Source organism: Sceloporus occidentalis, unplaced genomic scaffold (genome assembly GCF_023333645.1).
Source record: "Sceloporus occidentalis isolate IW3139 unplaced genomic scaffold, rSceOcc1.0.p SCAF_73, whole genome shotgun sequence".
Lineage (NCBI taxonomy): Eukaryota > Metazoa > Chordata > Lepidosauria > Squamata > Phrynosomatidae > Sceloporus > Sceloporus occidentalis.
This window is the reverse complement of record NW_028317053.1, coordinates 803,898-824,279: the sequence shown is the minus strand read 5'-3', so window position 1 is coordinate 824,279 and position 20,382 is coordinate 803,898. Positions and strand designations below refer to the sequence as shown.

Here is a 20,382-nt window from a genome sequence, read left to right as displayed (position 1 = left end):
CCAGCAGGCTTTCTTATGGGATGGGTGGCAGGGATACAGAATGGAGAAGGCTTGTACTGTTTGGTTTGATTAGTATGATGAACAAACAGCCAAATACCCAGACATCTGGTGTTCTTCCCAGGGCCAATATTATATATTATATTGCAGTCTGCCAAACCTAAGCATGTGTCAGTAATTCTCCTGTCTGTCCCACAGGGCTAAGGATTGAGGAGGCTATGCTCAAGGATCTCAAAGAGGTGTCAGACGGAGAGATAAAAGTAGCAGTTAGTACTGTGTATATGAACCTAGAGGTAAGGAGAAAGAAAAGTGGGAGGGGAATTTAAACTATTAAAGTAAACTTTTTCATATGTTTTTGCTCAGTGAGCATATTTTTACCTTTGACTGAAAACTTGTAGTTTAATTTGCTCAGCTAATATTCCATACCTGCCAACATTTCACAGATGGAAACTGGGACACATTTGGATAGAAAACATCAGAGTGTGGTCATGATGGCAACAGTTATAAACTATGAGGAACACACAAGCTAGGTGAGGCTGCAGAAGTTTGCTTTTGCTGGCAAGACCAAGATTTATCCCTCTCCTCGCCTCTCTTTTTCTTCTCCTGAGTCAATTACTTTTGCACTTTGATCTCGGTTTACACCAGTTGAAGTAAGCTGAGGACAAAAGGGAAATGTGAGAGGAGAGAGAAACTGGGACAATGTACAAGCAGCTGAAAAAGTAGGATGGCAGAGAATTAATCAGGACTGTTCCTGCCAAATCGGGATAGTTAGCAAGTACAATATTTTATGAAAACTCTCTGTTGTGCCTTGTTTATAGAGGTTGGCCTCCATTTGCCATGACTTTGGATTTTGTTTCCTGTATCTTCTCCCCCTGGAAGAATGGAAGAATGATGAGGACCTATGGTGCTAAAGATAATCTTTTGAGAGAAGACACAGCTGGGGGATAAAGCAGATGCTTTGAAAGCAGAAGGTCTAGTTCAAATCCCTGCCAATTAAGTTATTCATACAACAAGGGCTGGGAAAAAGCTGTTCCTCCATCTACTAGTTTAGAACATTTCATGGTCTTGACATAATATGGGTCACCTTTATATATTCATATATGGTTGCCCAGTGCTTTTGTTACTACTCTATAGTCAAGAGTGCAACACTGCAACAGGTCAGACTCATCAAACATTTCCAGTTATTTTATTTTAGTTGAGTACATGGTGAGGGGCATCCTCAGGGTTGTTTTGAGATCCCTGAGAATGATGGCATTGTGTGTTTCCAGCTTGACACATTTTGACAAGCATCCTCAGTAACCTCTTGGGAGTCCTTGAGGGTGATGTTATGTGTGTCCAGCTAAAAGAAAATAGCTGGATGTGTCTCTGCTGCTGTTCCTCACTCTCCACCAACATGAGAATAGCCATGAGGGACAGTTGCCATACTGAACAGGTGGTCTGAAGGTGGTTGATTGTTGCATGGTTAGAATTCTGACTTCTGTAGTGACCAAAAAAAGTTGGCTGTGATGGTGTCAATTGGACATATTTTTCGGCATATGTTGGATAGGTGCCATCATGACTCACTAACAGGATGCCAGCCTGCATGCTCTATATTCCTCAAACTACACCAAGGCACATACTATTTTACTGTATACCAAAGCCAGAGGGAAAGGCCTTTGAGAACATATACGTTTCAAAATTCATGCATCTTTTCACCAATAAAATCATCCATCAACTGAGCACTTTGAGACATATGTCCAGTTTCTGAAGTGAGAAGTGGCCTGTTGTCCATTGCTTGAAGCAGAAGTTCCAGGTGTCCCAAACAGCATATCTCTCTCTCTCTCTCTCTCTCTCTCTCTCTCTCTCTGTGTGTATGTGTGTGTGTGTTCATAAGTGTGTCACCTAGCCCTGTCCATGCTGCCAATTTGCTTTGTGCCAGATACTCATTCTTGTCACTTTTACTGATTAAACTATCTTTCAATCTCTTGACTCACTGGATAAAGTGATTGAAAAGGATAAAAAATGATGTGGCCTCTATAGATATTGCAATATATGGCCAGAATTGTCTATGTAGCTTTGTAACCATGATAGTTATATAGTGACTCCCACCGCCACCCCTAGTCCACGCTTACTGTACAGCAACTGCTATAGTCAATGGGGGGCTGTTCCCCTGTTGATTGAGAAGCAGCTGACTGATGGTCCCACCTTCACCTGTGAGTAATCCCTCTGTTAATTACCCCTTGCAATGGAGAGCACTCATGTGAGGGAGAATGGGAAGCTCAGCAAGCCACTTCCTGATTAACACGGGAAAAGACCTCAGTTGATCACAGCAGCTGCTGCCCAGTAAGTGGCAATTGGGGGGCGGGGGAGGCTTTCATGGTCCCTATGTATTCCCTAAATCATGTAGGGATCATCAACAATTCATGAATGTGTAATTCTATATTACACATTCATAACTGTCTTTGGCGATCCCACCCTATTTTAGTAACAGATTATTTAAGAATAAAATTGGAAGTGGGTTCAAATGTTTATCAAAATAGCAGACTCTTTTCATCTATTATGATTTTTTTCCTTGAAAGTAAATTTGAAAACGTAGGCGTGTTAAAGATGCGCCAAAAGGGCGTGCTAGGGTTGAGAAGGGGCATGTTAGGGTTGAGAAGGGGTGTGTTAGGGTTGAAAAGGGGCGTCACTTCCTGACGCTCCTCAATCCTAGTATGGACCAAGTCTGTACAAAATGGTGGCACCCATCCGGACGTCGCACGGCTCAAGTGACGCCGCGAGTGCGCAACTAGTGCCTCGCAGCGCCACTTCCGGGGCCCAGAAAGAAGCACCATTTCGGTGCTTTCTGGCTGCGCCCGGGAACCACGCGGTTTGGCCTCTGCGGTTCCTGGACGCAGCAACCGGCAGTGGCGGCAGACTGCCCGTTTTGGGCGGTCTGTAATGCTCCTTAAAGACCATTTAGTTTTGCAGACATATTGATTCTTGTGATACTTGCTACTCTGTATACTTATCTTCCAAAGACTATACATATTTGGCATTTTTATTTTCCAGAGATTTAAAATTATAGTAGTTGCTGTTATTAAACATTTTTGATGTGACTGTAAGTTCTGCAAGTACAGTACCATTTTGCTGGGGTCTGGAATAATTTTTGTGAACACAGAAATGTGGCAAAATAGAAATTTGTGAAGTATATCTGTTTCATACCACTCTAATGTGCAGTATTAATGATTAAAATAGTGGCAGCTGAGAAATGAGATGAACTTTTGGCTTGTGTTTTCATTGAATTTCCTGGGAGATTTCTCCAAGGATATCAAATAATACTCACTGGCATTTTCCAATTCCCCTCATGAATTTTGAGGGTTTTTAAAAAATTTTTGTTTGCCCTGCATAATGCTATACCCTGAGAGCATACTTTTCTCATGGTCTACTGGGATTTCCTTAGAAATGGCAGCTCTTTTATCAAAGTGATTTTAGAGGACAATTTGTTTTTCCTTAAAGAGATGAATAATATTTACTCAGTGGATTTAACTTTCTGTTTCTGCATCAAAACAACAACAATACACCCAGGGATTAATGAAATTCTGTTTACTAGCATTTTGTGTGTGCATGCCATGTTTGTATGTGTTGGCAAGTGACAGCTTCATTGCACTTGTTATTCTGTCTCTTAATTGTAGCATATTTTTGTCACTTTAGCAAAGGCCTTCTATGATTGCTTGACACAACACATTTTACGGAAACTGGTAACCTCTGTGTAAGGAAAAAAAATCCTTTAAACACATATCTTGTGACATGTGGTATGTCTGATTTGTTTTGCAGAAAGCATATGGTGTAAGACATATTTCTTGTCCTGCATGTTCCCTGTTACTATATGCAGGTTTTTCTCCAAAGTATCCCTACAAGACAGAGACCTAATGCAAAGAAAGTTACTAATGTTTTAAGCCTTATTATTGCACCTAGTAGGTATTAGCTTTGTGTAACATTTTTGTTGTTTTTATGGGTTTCAAGCTGATTCTGATTATTATACCCCTATCAAAGGGTTTTCATAGCAAGATTGATTCAAAATAAGTTTGCTGTTTCTTTTTTCTAAAGTTGAGTGTGTGTGACTTGGACGTTTATCGCACGCCGTTACGGGAACTGGAAGGGAACACTCAGGCCATGCACAACTGGGAAAAATGGATTTTATCGCACAGCAAACCATCCTCAAAAGGGCCCCGTTCCATCCCCCAGCACCAAGCTGTCCCCATTCAGTGCTGAGGGGCGCCATTTTCCTCGGTCACAAGACTTCCGACCAGAACACTTAATGCTCCTCAGCACTGAATGGGGACGGCTTGGCGCTGGGGAATGGAAAGGGGCCCTTTTGAGGATGATTTGCTGTGTGATAAAATCTGTTTTTTCCTGGTTGCGTGCGGCCCTGAACGTCCCCTTCCAGTTCCCATAATGGAGGAAAAAAAGGTGTGCGATAAACTTCTTGCTCAAAGACACCCAGTGGGTTTCCATGTCTGAACAGAGGTTTGAACCCTAATCTCCTAGATACCTAGTCCAGCACTCAAACCTTTATACCCAGCTGGCTGACAATATTATTCCTATTGAAATCTGCCTCTGAAATCAAAATCTCAATAGACAAGTTACCTTGATGTCCTTCTGACTTACATGTTCTGAATCATAATTACAAAGGGAACTAACTGAACTGTATGCTTATATAAATAAAAACTACATGAAATCATTTTGCAAGCAATCTCCACTCAGTTTATCTGAGGCACTCATGGGGTTGTCAGGCCACCAACAGAACAGCACATTTTTGAGCTTTAGAGATCCAGGGAACAGATCCTTGGGATTTCTCAGAGAGCTGGCAAGAACAGGTTGAGGAAGGAGCTGAAACTGTTTTGAGGCCAAATGATTGTGAAAATGGGCAATAGGGTAAATCTGGGGAAAAACCTGGCTAACAAAGTACTTTGGTAAGAGCCAGAAGTAAAAATATCATTTTGTGAATTCATGTAATGGCAAAATAAGTAAGTGCAATGGCTGCTGCTATCTGGGTTCCTTGCATCCCATGACGTCCATGACACATGGGATTTTTCCAGGCCCTACACTGCTGCAGGGACTCATGGAGAGAGCTCATAGGGAGTTTTCCCCCCAAAGACCATGGGTTGTCATACTCTCTCAGCCTCAGAGGAAGCAAATGCAATCACCCTCTAAACAAATCTTGTCCCAAAAAGCCGACAATAGGTTTGCCTTAAACTGCCATAGGCTGGAAACAACTTGAAGGCACAGAACAACAACATTGGTCTTCTGCGTTTTTGATCACACAACAGGCCTGCTCTTTAAAATTTTACTATTGTTGTACAAACCTACCGATGACATTTTATAGATGGCATTCGGGCTGAATTTTATGTTAGCAAATCAAGCAAATGTGTTGCTATTTAATTTATTTTCAATGATATATGGAACAAAATTCTGACTAACTTCTGAGATTGTTTTTTCCCCCTGATGCTTCTTATGGGGAGTTAGGGTATGCAAAATAAATGATGTATGGAACTGTAGGAATGTGACTTTTGCAGAGTACCTTATGTCTAAGGAACATTAAACATAGGGCTCTCGTTTAGCAAATAAATAACCATTCACTTCAATGGTTGCATAGTCTGGACTTTTGTGCATATTTTTGCAAAGATAAGGAGAGGCCATTAGGGATTTAATACAAAATAAATCGCCAAGGGGTCTTCTTGTAGTCCTAGTCTTTCTGCCACATGGTGTGTTACTAATGTGCATAAATGGGCTTAAATGAATTTGTTATCTGTACTGCATTTGCAGTGTGTATATATTTATATATTATTTTAATTGCATTACTTATAAAAGAAGATCTATCATATTTCTGGAGGTTGAAAACATTGTACTCAAAAGCAAATCAAACTTATTTTTAAGCATCAGATAATCTTTGCCTTTAGGTGACTTTGTAATGTTTCTGTTTTACAGCAGGAAATATACTTTGATTTTGTAATCTCCAGTGTATTCCTAGTTAAGTAATCACCTTCTAAGAGTAAATGGGGCAGCCAAAGACCCATTACTGAATATCCTGTGCACCTAGGTTTAAGTGATAAAACACATCTCTCTTAAGGATGGACATTCTGCTGTTGTTGATGCCCTAGGTCAAATTAAAATACTTATCTGTAGTGATAAACATTAGCACATCTGTGTAGGTGAAACAAAATTTGTGATGTTTCTTTCTGAGATGGTTTCTGGAGTTTGATAGTAAATGATTCTGAATCAGTTCAGTTCATGTAATAACTAAAATATGGGGACAGTTTGAAACAGTTGAGTAGGTCTTTTATACGATGGTCTACCTCATTGTAGCCATACACAGATATGAGTGCATTAAATGAATATTAGAATGCATTGCCTTTTCTGATGAAAATAAAGATGAAATGAATTTTCTGCCAAGCAGGGAAGGAAGGAAGGCACCGGGGGGACTGAGGAGGAGAATGAAGGGGAGGACAATGTTTTTTTTAATATAGAATTTTAAATTGATTGATTTTGCAACTACTTGCCTTGCAAGTAGTTACAAAATCAAACAATCACATATTTTATCTGTCACATATTCTATCAATCACATATTCTATCAATTTAATTTTTTAAAAAACCACAAATACACAGGCAGCGCTGCAAGGGAGAAAATGGTGGATCTGTCAAAATGTCACCCCTCTGTCATTTGTCCCTTCCCTCAGAAAGAATCAATTGTGATCTGGCTCCCACTGTTAGGAATCGCATCAGAACCGATTCTTGTCAAAAGAACCTCAAAATAACTGCTACAAAAAACCCCGGGCTTTTTGCGCTTGCTCTGCTTTATTTCCCCTGGAATCAATCAAATGAGGATCAGGATCGATTTCCAGTGGGAACTAGGGACATATAGCTCGAACCAGGATTCGGAGCTTTTTGTAGTGGGAACAACCCCTTGAACTGATATCTTGTGGTAAATGGATTCACTATTTAATAATTGATCTAATATTTGACATTTCTTTTGATTGTTCAAGGTGTGACATAGGCTCATGGGACGATTATTCTAGTCTTTATATCTTGTCCAACAAAATAAAACAGGTAAAGATATACCAACCGGTGTAAAGTATCCAGCTTTTGTTATGAAATAGTACATTTGAATTATAGATTTTCACATACAAATTTGAAATCTTCATCAGACCTAGTATGTTTATGAATGGGGGGGGGGGGGTTGTCATAATTTGTCAGTGCTGTATTAGTAGTTTTTAGGGGAGTATTAGAGTCATAATGTTGGAAGTCATAGAATCATAGAGTTGGAAGGGTCGCCATAGGCTATTAAGTGCAATTCCACTGTCTTATAATTATAAAATTTGCCTCGGATAAAGTACCAAATTCTATTCAATTTGCATTGTGTTATATTTGATCAGTCAGTAGCAAGCAGTATCAGTTATTCTAAGTCTGTGTCAAGTACTTACACAATTGTGGCCTGATTGTGGGCTTTCCTTAGGCATCTGGTTGCCCACTGTGGAAACAGAATCCTGGATTAAATAGCCCATTGGTGTGATCCAGCATGATTGTTCTTGCTTTTTTAATATGGCCAGGAAATAGGGTTACCAAATATCCCTTATTAAAAGGAATGCCCCTTATTTGAGGGATTGAAAGCTTGTCCCTTATAGGGCTGGCAGATGTCCCTTATTATAAGGTATGTCTCCATGAGACTTTGAAAGTTTTTCTTCCATATGGCCAAGTGCCCCATTTCTGCATCAGACCTTAGTGACAGGAGGCTTCTGAGTAAGAGCAATGATGCAGCAAGGTAAGGAGCACAGTGGTGGTGAGGGATGTCTGAACAACCAGGGTTTGCTGCAGAGTTTCATGGAATTACCCCAGGGTAACAGCTGTTTACTCTGGGATCAGACTGGATCTGTACCCAGTCTGGCAGGATTAGGCCTGATTCTGCCCCCAGGGCTTTGGCCTGTATCATCTGCACTAGACGATGTGAAGTTGGGTGAACACAGGCCTTTTGACTGTGTGGACAGCCCCATAGTTATAAATAGTAACAAACATCATTTTATATCATTTCCAAATCCAGAGGTTAGAACCAGTAGATTCAAATTACAAGAAGAGAGATTCCATCTAAACATTAAGAAGAACTCCTTGATATTAGGAGCTGTTTGGCAGTGAAATAGGCTGCTTTAGAGGATGGTGGGTTCCTTTCTAGAGGTCTTTAAACAGAGTCTGGATGGCCATCTTTCAGGAGGGCTGTAACTGAGTATTCCTGCATGGCAGGTGATTGAATTCATAGAATCATAGAATCATAGAGTTGGAAGAGACCGCAAGGTCCATCCAGTCCAACCCCCTGCCATGCGGGAAATCTCAATGCTCCTTGCAGTCCCTTCCCGCTTTATGATTCAAACATAAGAAACGAGGTTGCAGAAATCATGAAGCCAGGATATCAATGAAAAATCAAGATAATCTAATTCCTTAACAATAGTGTAGAAATCAGTTTCTCCTATTTGGTTCCTGTTGTGGTTCCAAACAACAAATGGATTTCCCCCCTCATGTGTCTATGAGAAAGGAGAAGAGGAGGAGCATGCGTACCTCATGCACAGTGTAGAATGTTCTCACAACAGTTATGGTCTAATGAAATGTGGTAGATCTTCTGTATATCCTTGTATCCTTGTAGCCAGATTCATGGATGATATAAATGAAGATGATACATTTCTGTCACCCCCAATTAGCATGGCTCTCATGCTGCTTTGGTTCTGCCCCCACATGCTTTGTACTACAACTACAAACAGCAACAGAATCTCTCTGTGTTTTCTCTGTACCACCTTAATTGTTTGCATAGCACTGTCCTCACACCTTTAAAATCATGTGTATACATACAGTTTGTTCAGGGATTCATCCATAAATTCACCCACCCCAGAATAGTCCATTCCATTCTGTCTTTTATAGTTTGCTATCATTCCCTCATCCAGCAGCCATTATTCCATCCTCACTGAGGTGGCTTTGAAGGTTTTATCCTCTGCCCAATACTTGCTTTTCCTTATTTATTTATATTATTACCATGGATTTTTAATGAAAAGTTTGGATTTATCTTAAGCCTGTTGATACTTCCCTTTTGTGTGTGGCTGATGCTGTTTTAGCTGAAGTATACCCTTGGAAAAATGAGTTTATTATTTTATATGTGATATATATATTTAAAATCACAAATATTTTCTTCCCACAAGTATTCTTAGCCCTACCCTGCCTTTTCACTATGCATAGAATCCATAATATGAATATAAAACGCAGATCATTTTAATTCATTGGTAGAGGACCGTTTTCTTTAAAAATTATTCAAGGTACAAGGCTGGAACTTATAGTCATTCCTTGTGCTAAATCATTTTAAATTAGCAAGCAAGGGCTGTATGCTAAAACTGAAGTGTATTTTTGGCTATTAGAAATGCAAAGAATAAGAATGTTTTCAAATAGCACTCCGTGCTGCCAATGATGTATCAACACCCTGTGCCATTACTCTTCTCTAAATGTGATAATAATGTGATCCGTTAACATAAAAAAAAAGTTTGATGCCACAAAGCAGCTGGAAATGGACAACTGAAAAATGCATATATCTAACTCATATCATCAAAGGCACAGTTTGATGTATGTTGTTTAAAGCTTTTCATATCTTTCTGTTCCTCTCAAGCAAAAATAGCTACTTTTGCATGTAAATTAAGAAGTTTTGGAGTGCTCATTTTAAAGCAGTGGATTTGTGGGATACTAGGTAGTTCCAACTACATATTGGTTAGAGAGGGAAAACAATATTGGTTCACCTGAGGTGTTTTTTTGGCTACTAATTTCCTAGGGCTGGTGGGGAGAGACAGCTGCTATGGGGTTTAAATTATTCCCTGTAGAGAATATCTCCACTGTGCCTCTCACTGCTGCACATTGTTATTGGCTCTGGGTTTAAGCTTCTGGATTGTTTAGGTGTAGCTAAAGGGGAGGGTGGCAAAATAAGGACATTTCCCTTCCCTAAATAAGAATTATAATTCAAGCTGTAAGATACATATCTTTATATCTGTCCATCTCTGTATCTATCTATATCTGTCTATTGAGAGAGAAAAGGGAAAGCATGACCTCTTCTGAGTACACAGTTTTGTGTCAACAAGATCAGGTGCCCCATAATTCTTTTAAATCACTAGGCCACTGTTCCTGAAGTTCTTTTCCAAGCTGGCATCTAGTTCTGATACTCTGAAGGATGGATGTATCACTCTTTAATGTCCCCTGAAATATTAAATAAATTGTTCCCTTCCCAACAGCCTTTCCTAAATTGTTATTCCTTCAGCTTTTAACTGGATTGTGTTTATTTTAGGGAGCTGTTCAAAATGGTCTCAAAATTTCAAATTGTGGTACTCAACAGTTTAGTGTAAGCTAATTTTGTACCTATAGTATTCTATCCTGTCAGATAACTGTCTTTGTCTACTACATGAAGGCCATAATTCTTTGTGGTATACATTTGGGTCTTCTCACATCTTTATGCTGACTTGAGCAATAGTAGCTGGCAGTTTCATTTATATACCACTTCATACCACCTAAGCAGTCTCTAAGTAGTTTACAACTGTAAGCTAATTGCCCCCAACAAACTGGGTACTCATTTTAGTGACTTCAGAAGGATGCAAGCCTGAGTCAAACTTGAGTCCTGACTCATACTGAACTTGCAACCTTATGGTTTTGAACGAGTGGCTGTAGTACAGGTGTTTAACCACTGTGCCACCAGGGCTCCTAATCAGGACTTTAATCTGTCATTAGAGTGGGATACAGACCACCCCTTTGGGGCGGCCTGCACCCGCCCCTTTCCCTGACAGATTGGGGCCTCAGTGGCCACAGCGGCATCCCCAGAGGCCCCGATCCGCCACTTTTCCAGGCCTCGGGGAAGCAGCAAAAAGCCACTTCCCCGTGGCCTGGAAAGGGATGTCCTTGGGGCTTCATGCCCCAAGGACACCCTGACAGCGGCAGGGAGAGAGAGAAAGGGGCTGCTCGTCCCCTTTCTTTTTTGTATTGCTGGTGCAGCCGTGTAAAGGTGTAATGGTGGCGGCCATGTAGACAGGGTGCCGCCATTACAACGCTGCGGTTACGTGCTAGGGTTGAGGGGCATCTGTAAAGGACATCCCGAGGCAACTCTAGCATGTATCCAGGCCCGCACAAAGCACCGGTCTGGATACTGCCTATGTTATCTTTAGCCCATTAAAGTTTTCATTTAACCCATCTCTATTTGCAGCTGAATGCAGTTATAAGACATAAGGGTTGGCAACCTGTTAGGAATTTATGATGGTGTAAGTCCAATAAATTTTATTGTAACTCACTTTTTTGGCTGTTGTGTAGGTTGCAATTTTGTTCTGACCAATGACCAACCTACCCATAACCCCACTGCAAAGACATCATCTGCAGAGAGGTCCCTGCAGGTGCCTGTTGCAGCACATTCAGCTACATACATAGTTGGCATATACAGCAAAAAATTGTTGGACCCATTGCTTCTGATCACCCTGCTCTCTGACAAATTGGAAATGTCTCTACATTTTATGTATTATCAGCAAAACATGGAACACATTGCAACTTTAATCACTATTGTCCTAAGGAGCCAGCAGTCATGAAATGGAGTTGGAGCTATGGTTTGTTGTTAACTGCCCTTGAGTCAACCCTCGCTATGTGGATGAGACAAGACCTGTCCTCCATTTCTCTGCTTAGGTCCTCTAAATTCAGACCCATGACTTCCCTAACTGAGTCTATCCATCTGGCGTGCGGTCTTCCTCTTTTACTTCCTTCCACCTTTCCTAGCATTATTGTCTTTTCTAATGAGTCTTGCCTTCTCATGATGTGGCCAAAGCACAACAGCCTCAATTTGATCACCTTGGCTTCCAGGGAGATTACAGGCTTGATCTGCTCTAAGACCCACTTGTTTGTCCATGGTATTGTTAGCACTTTTTATACAACACCACATCGGAAATTAATTGATTTTCTTTTTATCCACTTTCTTGAATGTTCAGCTCTTGTACCTGTACATGGATTGGACGAATCTAATTTTAGTGCTCAGTTGTATATCATTACTTGTTAGGATCTTTTCTAGTTCTCTCCTACCTGCCCTCCCCATTCCCATTCTTCTTTTGATTTCTTGACTGGAGTCTTGTATTGGATCAATGTTTTATCTAATGTTGGAGAATGTTACGCATAATTTTGCTTCATGGGAAATTAATGCTCTGATCCTATAGTTGCTGTATTATTTTGGTCTTCTTTTTTGTGCATGGGAATGTATATTGATTGTTTCCAAACAGTTGGCCATCCTCCCCCCCCCCCATATTTGTTGACATATCTTAACACTAGAGTTGGTTCTGTCTGTGTAAACTACAGTTCGATTGGAATATCATCTGTTTCTAGTGATTTATTTTTCCCAATTTCACTTATTACACTTTCTACCGCACTTTTTAGAATTTGGGGTACATCTTCATATGGTTATTTATTCCATGTGTCATTCTATTTTTCATTTTTAAATATAATTCTTCTGCATATTTCATCCAACTTTTTAAATTTCTTCCTGAGCTTGTAGTATGTTCTTTTTATTGTCATTGAGCATCTTGGCCCTTAGTCTGTTCTTCCCTTTGAGTTCCCTGATCTTGTGGAAGTGGTCTCTCATTCTTCCTTTATGTTGTCTTTTATTTCTCTGCATTGATTGTTATAGTAGTTCTCTTTATCCTTGCACACTGGTCATTGTACAGTAGCATTCATGGTTTTGGCTTTATTCCTGTCTCCCTTTTGTTTCGCTTTTCTTCTTTCCTTTACTGTTTGAACCGTTTTGTCTGGAATCCATTGTTTCTTCTCTTTCTTTTTGGCTACTGATAGTGTCTTCCTGTATTCCTCCTTAATTATGTCCTTAGCTTCTGCCTATAGTTCTTCTGGTTTTCAATTGTTTATGCTTAATAGATGTTATGCTTAATCGATATTGTCCAGATCATATTTTGTTATAATGACTGTTTTTGTTTTCTTATTTAGCTTTAATTTTGATATAAGTAGTTCATGATCTGTGCCACAGTCAGCACCTGGTCTAGTTTTGGCTTCCATGTTTTCCTTGTAATTATATAATCTACTTGATTTTTGTATTGACAATCTGGTGATGTCCATGTGTATAGTCTCCTCTCTGGTTGTATGAAAAAGGTGTGTGCAATGAATAGGTTGTTGGCCTCACAAAATCAGATACACACCTGCTTTATTATTTTTTTTATGTAATCTGAATCTTCCTACTGTTTTTGTTGGATTTCCCTATAGTGAAGTACATACATGGGGCACTATAATTTTTGTCATTAAATGTCTATCACTTTAGAAATCATTTTGATAAGTAGAAGGAAAGGTATAGCTTCTTCTAAAACATCTTGGAAAGCTCTTGGACTTATTGTCCAGATTCTGTAATACACTGCATAGTTGACAACCACATCAGTAAAGACCACAGTGGGTAACAACAAAGCCTCACACTATATCAAGGACAAAGGATTATTTTTCATTGAAACTAGTCTAGGGTTTAATCTGCACTTCAGTTTGATACCAGTTTGACTGCCATGGCTCAGTGTTATGGAATTCTGGGATTTGTAGTTTTGTGAGATAGCCTTCCCTCTCGGAGAGGTCTGGTGCTACAACAAACTACAGGTCCCAGAATTCCACATCATTGAGCCATAACAGTGAAAGCAGTGTCAAACTGAATTATTTCTGCAGTACAGATTAGCCCTAGGCATACTTTTTGTTGCCACAAAAGACATAGATTATAAAGACCCAACAATTTTACCTATACATACTTTTTGGGGATGTGTGTGTGAAATCTGTACTTCCACTGAGGTAGACAGCCACACTCTTATTCCACAGAGCATGTTTTGCTATGAGAGCAACCTTCTTCTAGACTGTGTCTTAAAATGTTATCTGTGTAATAAGATACAGTGTTGGTAAAACAAAACTTTAAAAATGGTTGATTGCTTTTATTGCCATCTTCTGAGTTCAGCTCAATATTTATTATCTTCTTGCTAGAATTTAATGGAGACATGTTCCTCTTCAGCTAGCAGATCTTTTGTTTTGTTTGTGTTCTTTTCTAAGTCTGGAAAGTTAAATGCAATTATATTGACATATGGTGATACTGTGATAAATCTTAAGGGTCAAAGGTTGAAGGAACCATGGCTTGTCAATTAGCAATGTAAATGAAACATTCATTATCCAGCATGCTGAGAAGTTGATGAACTGTACAATAAATCTGAGCCCAAGTTGCTACTGAGATAAGTCATTTTAGACAATACAGTATTTATGAAGATGAGGGACAGTGGTTTGAATTCAATGATGATATACTTGATCATGTCTACATTATTTTATAGAGAATAAAAAGGAACTCCAGAAATCTCAAGATAAAAATTCATTGCGGCACAGAAAATTTTTAAACATTGAGAAATGGATACTAATATACATCCAGCTGAACCAAGATTATAGGATCAGTCACAGTGCTCACCATTCCAGAGTGAATACACATAATTTAGTTACACAACCACTGAAATAAATAAGACTGCAATCAGATAAATTCTTCATGTGCTCTAAATATTGGAGAAATGGTTATCTTTTCAAAAGATTAAGGAAGTGGGGCTGAAAATAAGGCAGTTGTGGGGGATTTCAGGGCTGGTGTCATTTTCACCCACTGTGGTGGCTGAATCCCTACATCTAAGCTGTTTTGTTCTTCCACCATTTTCCCAAAGAGAGCTGGAAACCATGCTAGCAGTTACAATAGAAAGCATATTATATTGACTATATGTCAATATACACCTTTTGTGTGGTAGGGAATGTATGTTTTATTGAGAGCTGGTGACAGCCTAATACTAGGCAGAATGCCTATTCGAGTGTAAACAAGATAAGAGAATGTCCACCAGACACAAGGAAAACCCCTCAGAACAGGTGCTGGAATAGCTGGTGCAACTGACTGGCTGATGCTTTCAGGCTGGATGACAGTGAAAAGCCTTGATTTACCAGTGCAGAATTTGTATGTATTAGCCTCAACTACCTAATAGGAGAAGAGGATTGTTGACACAAATGGGGTCCACTAAAAATCTGTTATCTCATTGGACTGGATGGAACAGTTGATAGGCTGAGCGGAGGCTAGAGAACTAATAAAAAACCCCAATAAGAGATAGTAATCGGACATTTCTGCAGTCTGCAGTGGATGAAGAGGAGGCTGCAACATAGCTTCCAGGCCGATAATACTGCTCCTACTTGATAAGCAATTGAGACATACTGATGCTGGTAAGAGAATCATAGAATCATAGAGCTGGAAGAGACCACAAGGGCCATCCAGTCCAACCTCCTACCATGCAGGAAATCTCAATCAAAGCATCCCCGACAGATGTCCATCCAGTCTCTGTTTAAAAACCTCTAAGGAAGGAGATTCCACTACACTCCGAGGGAGTTTGTTCCACTGTTGAACAGCCCTTACTGTCAGGAAGTTCCTCCTAATGTTGAGGTGGAATCTCTTTTCCTGCAGTTTGCATCCATTGTTCCGTGTTCTAGTCTCTGGAGCAGCAGAAAACAAGCTAGCTCCCTCCTCAATATGACATCCCTTCAAATATTTAAACAGGGCTATCATATCACCTCTTAACCTTCTCTTCTCCAGACTAAACATACCCAGCTCCCTAAATCATTCCTCATAGGACATGGTTTCCAGACCCTTCACCATTTTAGTTGCCCTCCTTTAGACAGACTCCAGTTTCTCCACATCCTTTTTGAATTGTGGTGCCCAGAACTGGACACAATATTCCAAGTGAGGCCTAACCAAAGCAGAATAGAGTGGCCCTATTACTTCCCTTGATCTAGACCAGGGGTAGGCAACCTTTTTGAGCCGGGGGCCGGGTTGCTGTCCCTCAGACAACTGGGGGGGCTGAAGCCGGGGGGTGGAGCTTCCATCCTCCGGGGGCGGGGACGTGTGCTGGGGGTGGAGCTTCCACCCTCCGGGGACCAGGCCTCCTCCTCTTTGCCGGCCCCTGACGGGGCCCCAGGCCCCGTCAGAGGCCGGGAAAGAGCCGGCGGGGGCCACCAGTGCTGGAGGCCTCCCCTTCTTTGCCGGATCCTGATGGGGCCCCAGGCCCCGTCAGAGGCCGGCAAAAAACGCCGGCGGGGGCCACCAGAGCTGGAGGCCTCCCCCTCTTTGCTGGCCCCTGGCGACGGCAACAGGCCTGTTGGAGGGCCCCAGCGATGGCATCGGGCCTCCCAGAGGCCCGCTGCCACCGCCGGAGCACTCCTGGGGGGCCCCAGTGCATTTTATTTTTCTGCCTTGATGTTGAACTTCATTTTGTTAGCTTTGGCCCAGCTTTCTAGTCTATTCAGGTCATTTTGATTTTTGATCCTGCCCTCTGGGGTTTTAGCCATTGTTGAGCACCCTTTGGGTTCGGCCAGTCAACCAATTACAAATCCATGTAACAGTTATGTTGTCTAGCCCACATTTCACTAGCTTTATTTGCAAGAATGTCATGGGGAACTTTGTCAAAGGCCTTACTGAAATCAAGGTATACTATATCCACTTCATTCCCTTCATCTACCAAGCTGGTAATTTTATCAAAAAAAGAGGTCAGGTTTGCCTGGTATGACTTGTTTCTCTGAAACCCATGTTGACTTCTTGTGATTATGGAATTGCCTTCTAGATGTTCACAGACTCTCTGTTTAATGATCTGCTCTAAAATCTTTCCTGGTATAGATGTCAGACTAACTGGACAATAATTGTTTGGATCCTCTTTTCCCCCCTTTTTGAAGATGGGGACAACGTTTGCCCTGCTCCAGTCTGCTGGCACTTCTCCTGTTCTCCAGGAGTTCTCAAAGTTTATTGCCAATGGTTCCAATATTACATTTGCCAGTTCTTTTAATACCTAGACTGTGCGAAAATTGATATAAAGGTGTTTATAACTATGTAATGAAGGTTTATTGATATAGCTGCATTCAAGGAAGCCTTTAATGCAATTAATATATACCATGTTATGGAATGGAATGTAAGCAATGTGCCCAGACATTGAAATGTAGGTGTTTGTCCCTAAGGGGAGTGCATATGTTTGCATATATATGACTGCATATAATAAATAGCCTGAACAAATGCTATAGAACCTGTTCATTATCCCATAATATAACCTAAGATTCCAAAACTTAAGAATGCTTAAGTTGAAGGCTTTTTGTGGGGTTTTGGGGCTATGTGGCTGTATTCTGGAAGAGTTTATTTCTGATGTTTTGCTAGCCACAGATGCTTCCAGAACACAGCCACTACACAAAAAACTCTGTCTGTCTTGTTTTCACCGCCATTGCATGTTGGGTACCGAGGCAACCAAAAGGGAATAAAGGAATGAAAGCCTTCAACTTTACATGGGAACAAAGGAACCTCAAACAGAATCCAGATTAGCCCACAAATGGCAAAGGTTCCTCAGTCCCTCAGTGTAATAAGATAGTTGTGGCAAAACATGCCTGGCACAAAAGCAATTAAGCAACTGGTCGCTGTTTGTTTCAATATGGTGGGATCAGTACCCAGCCTTGTTAGCATATTACATGGTATCTTTGTGTCATAGCAATGGAATCTGTGTATCTATCAATGCTCTGTGTGTGGAAATGTTACTTATTTCATTCATGTTCAAATTGAAAGTCGGCACTGTTTTGTGATCACAGTGCTCTGCTACTACAAAGAATGGGGAGACCTTCCCCTATACATGTAGATAGCAATAACCAATCCAGGCAGAAGTCATTAACACACACACACACACACACACACTTAAACAATGTAGGATCCACTATTAAACCTATCAGTGCTAGACTCCAGTGGAAATGGGAAGGAGCATTCTCTCTTCTCTATTGCAGCCTCTCAAGCCTTGGAGGGGGATCCTGGGAAAACCTCTAGAGCTGATTTCAAAACACTGGAAATGGAAGAAAGATGTGCTGAAACTGTCACTACTATGTTGGATTTTGCCTTTATTTCTAAGTGCTGCATTTGGTTAATAAGAAAATGTCCATTTTTGTTCATTTATGTAATTTTAACCCACTCTTGCTCCATGTTATTCAGAGAGGAGTGTATACAATCTCCTCTTTCTTTTTGCACCCTGCAATATATATGAGGTTGTTTATTACTTGCTGGTCTAAGTCTACCCAGGAAACATCATGGCAGCTTGTGGAGGCAAACATTGTCCTCCCTAGTTCTAGTCTAGTGATGGCAAACCTTTTAGAGACTGAGTGCCCAAACTGCAACCCAAAACCCACTTATTTATCGCAAAGTGCCACGTCCCTCTGGCTTTCTAGTGACAAACTCTAGTGAACTCTGGGTTGGGACAATGGTGTGTGCCATAGGTTCACCACCACTGGATCATATGGGCTGTTCAACAATACAACTAGTTAAGGGAATAAGATACCTCTTCTCCTATATCCATCCACAATATGGCCTTTCACTGTCCTCCTCAACTTACTTTTGCTTGCCATAAATTGTAAGATTTTGCACAGGAGCAATAGATCTTGCAAACCATTATTTTGCTATTTTCACTGGAATTGGGGATCTGAATACAAGAATGTATTCTTCTTTTCCCTCCCAAGAAAATCAAACAAACAAAACCCACAGCATGATTACTGTGCTGTTGAAAACCCCCAAGAAACATAACTGTTTTGAAATATTTGGTATTTTTTTGGAAAGTTACAGCCACCTAGTGGCTGGCATGTGTGGTTTCAAAGCAAATTCTCATGGTCCAAACATACTAACTTTATTCAACTATCTTTATTCAAATTCAAATTTAAACAATCATAGTAATCCTGGCCTAAATACTCAAACGGAACCAGATCCCTTCTGTTTTTGGAAGCTTAGAAGAGTCAGCACTTGTTACTATTTGGGCATGGGAGACCGCCAATGAATACCAGGTGCTTTAGACTGTATTTCAGAGATATGAATTGGCAAAATCACCACTTAGTATTCCTTGCCTATGAAATTAATGCAGTCACCATAAGTTAACAAGCAATTTGAAGGGTGTGTGTGTGTGCGCATGCACACACAGGGTAATATCAAGAGTAGGATTAAGAAAAATGTCCCAGAGTTATTCAGCTATTTTGATATGGCTATTTGTGTTGCATACCTTTTGGTATTATTGTAATGGAAGATTCTGCTATCTACAAACATGCTGTTATTATTATTGTTATTGTTACTGTTATTATTTTTAATAGTTGCCAACTACATATAGATATGGGGCTAAATCCAACTTTGATCCCAACTAGAACAGACTGTTTGAAATCAGTGGAATGTATGTTGATGTTAACTAACAAATCACATTCATTTCAGTAGGAACAAAAATTAGATTAAGCACAAAGATTAAACATAACTCATTCAAAGAATATATCTAAATATTTTAATATCAGTTACATTAAAAATGAACAATGCATGCCAGTCATCAATCTGTTGAATTGCCACTTTACCTTGAAATAACAAAACATAGCATGTATTCATTTGATTTGTTCATAGGTTGCTTTAGACACCATTAAGTGAAACACAGGATTGAAATCAATGAGACATTAAGTGTGCATTTTATTCCATCAGTTTTCATGGGAGATAATTTCAGCATTACTTCTCAATATTGTATTCTGTGTCTTTAGAGGTTAATGAACATTCTTTAAAACTCTATATTTATCATGACCTTTAAATAGACCAATGTGGAATTTTCTTTGGAAAAACTACCATATAGTATAATAACACAGCTCATGTACCACGCCTATTATTTTGTGGAAAGTTGTGACCATTTGTAGGTCTTGTAAAATTTTAGATGAATGATTAAGAAAGCCAAAGTGTACTTGTGTTTTTATTTGTGTTAGGAAGATTACAAGTCCAGAAGAAATGCTCACAATAGCTGGTGCTCCAAATAATTATTATAAAATCATAATTATAAAAATAACTATAATATTATAATTATAAAATAAATTATAATATAATTATGAAAGGATGATGATGATGAAATTTCTTACCTACCTATGCACTAAGGGAACAACAATAAATCAAATAAATAACACCAGTTAAAACCAATACATATTAGAAACGATCAATACAGATTTTAAAATACATAATTTAAAAATAATTGGGAAAGTCCTGCTAGAAAAGACTGGTCTACTGCTGCTTTAACTCACATAGTGTATCCAACAATGAATCTTCTCTAACTGATCATGCCACAATCTGAAGCTGGCCAAAGAAAATGTCCTTTGCACAACAGTTTTCAGCCTAGTTAATTTTACAGAAGTGAGCAAAGTGAGGCTGGTGGACTGTAAGTGGCCCTCAGTGATCCACATAGTCTCCACAATTTTTCTTCCTAGCCAGAAAAAAATCAATTAAAAGGTGGTTTTCTGCCCTGACTCCAGGAATTGTGGGTATTGCAT

General features: G+C 40.0%; 1 protein-coding gene across 1 annotated transcript in view; it reads left to right on the top strand.

Annotated features, from left to right (window-relative positions):
- Positions 1 to 20,382, top strand: part of LOC149286009 (protein prune homolog 2-like) — a 115,088-nt gene that overhangs the window by 14,823 nt on the left and 79,883 nt on the right. Inside the window, exon 6 of the mRNA XM_089494527.1 lies at positions 196 to 290. Coding sequence (XP_089350653.1) covers positions 196 to 290 — 95 coding nt within the window. The remainder of the gene's footprint in view (positions 1 to 195; positions 291 to 20,382) is intronic.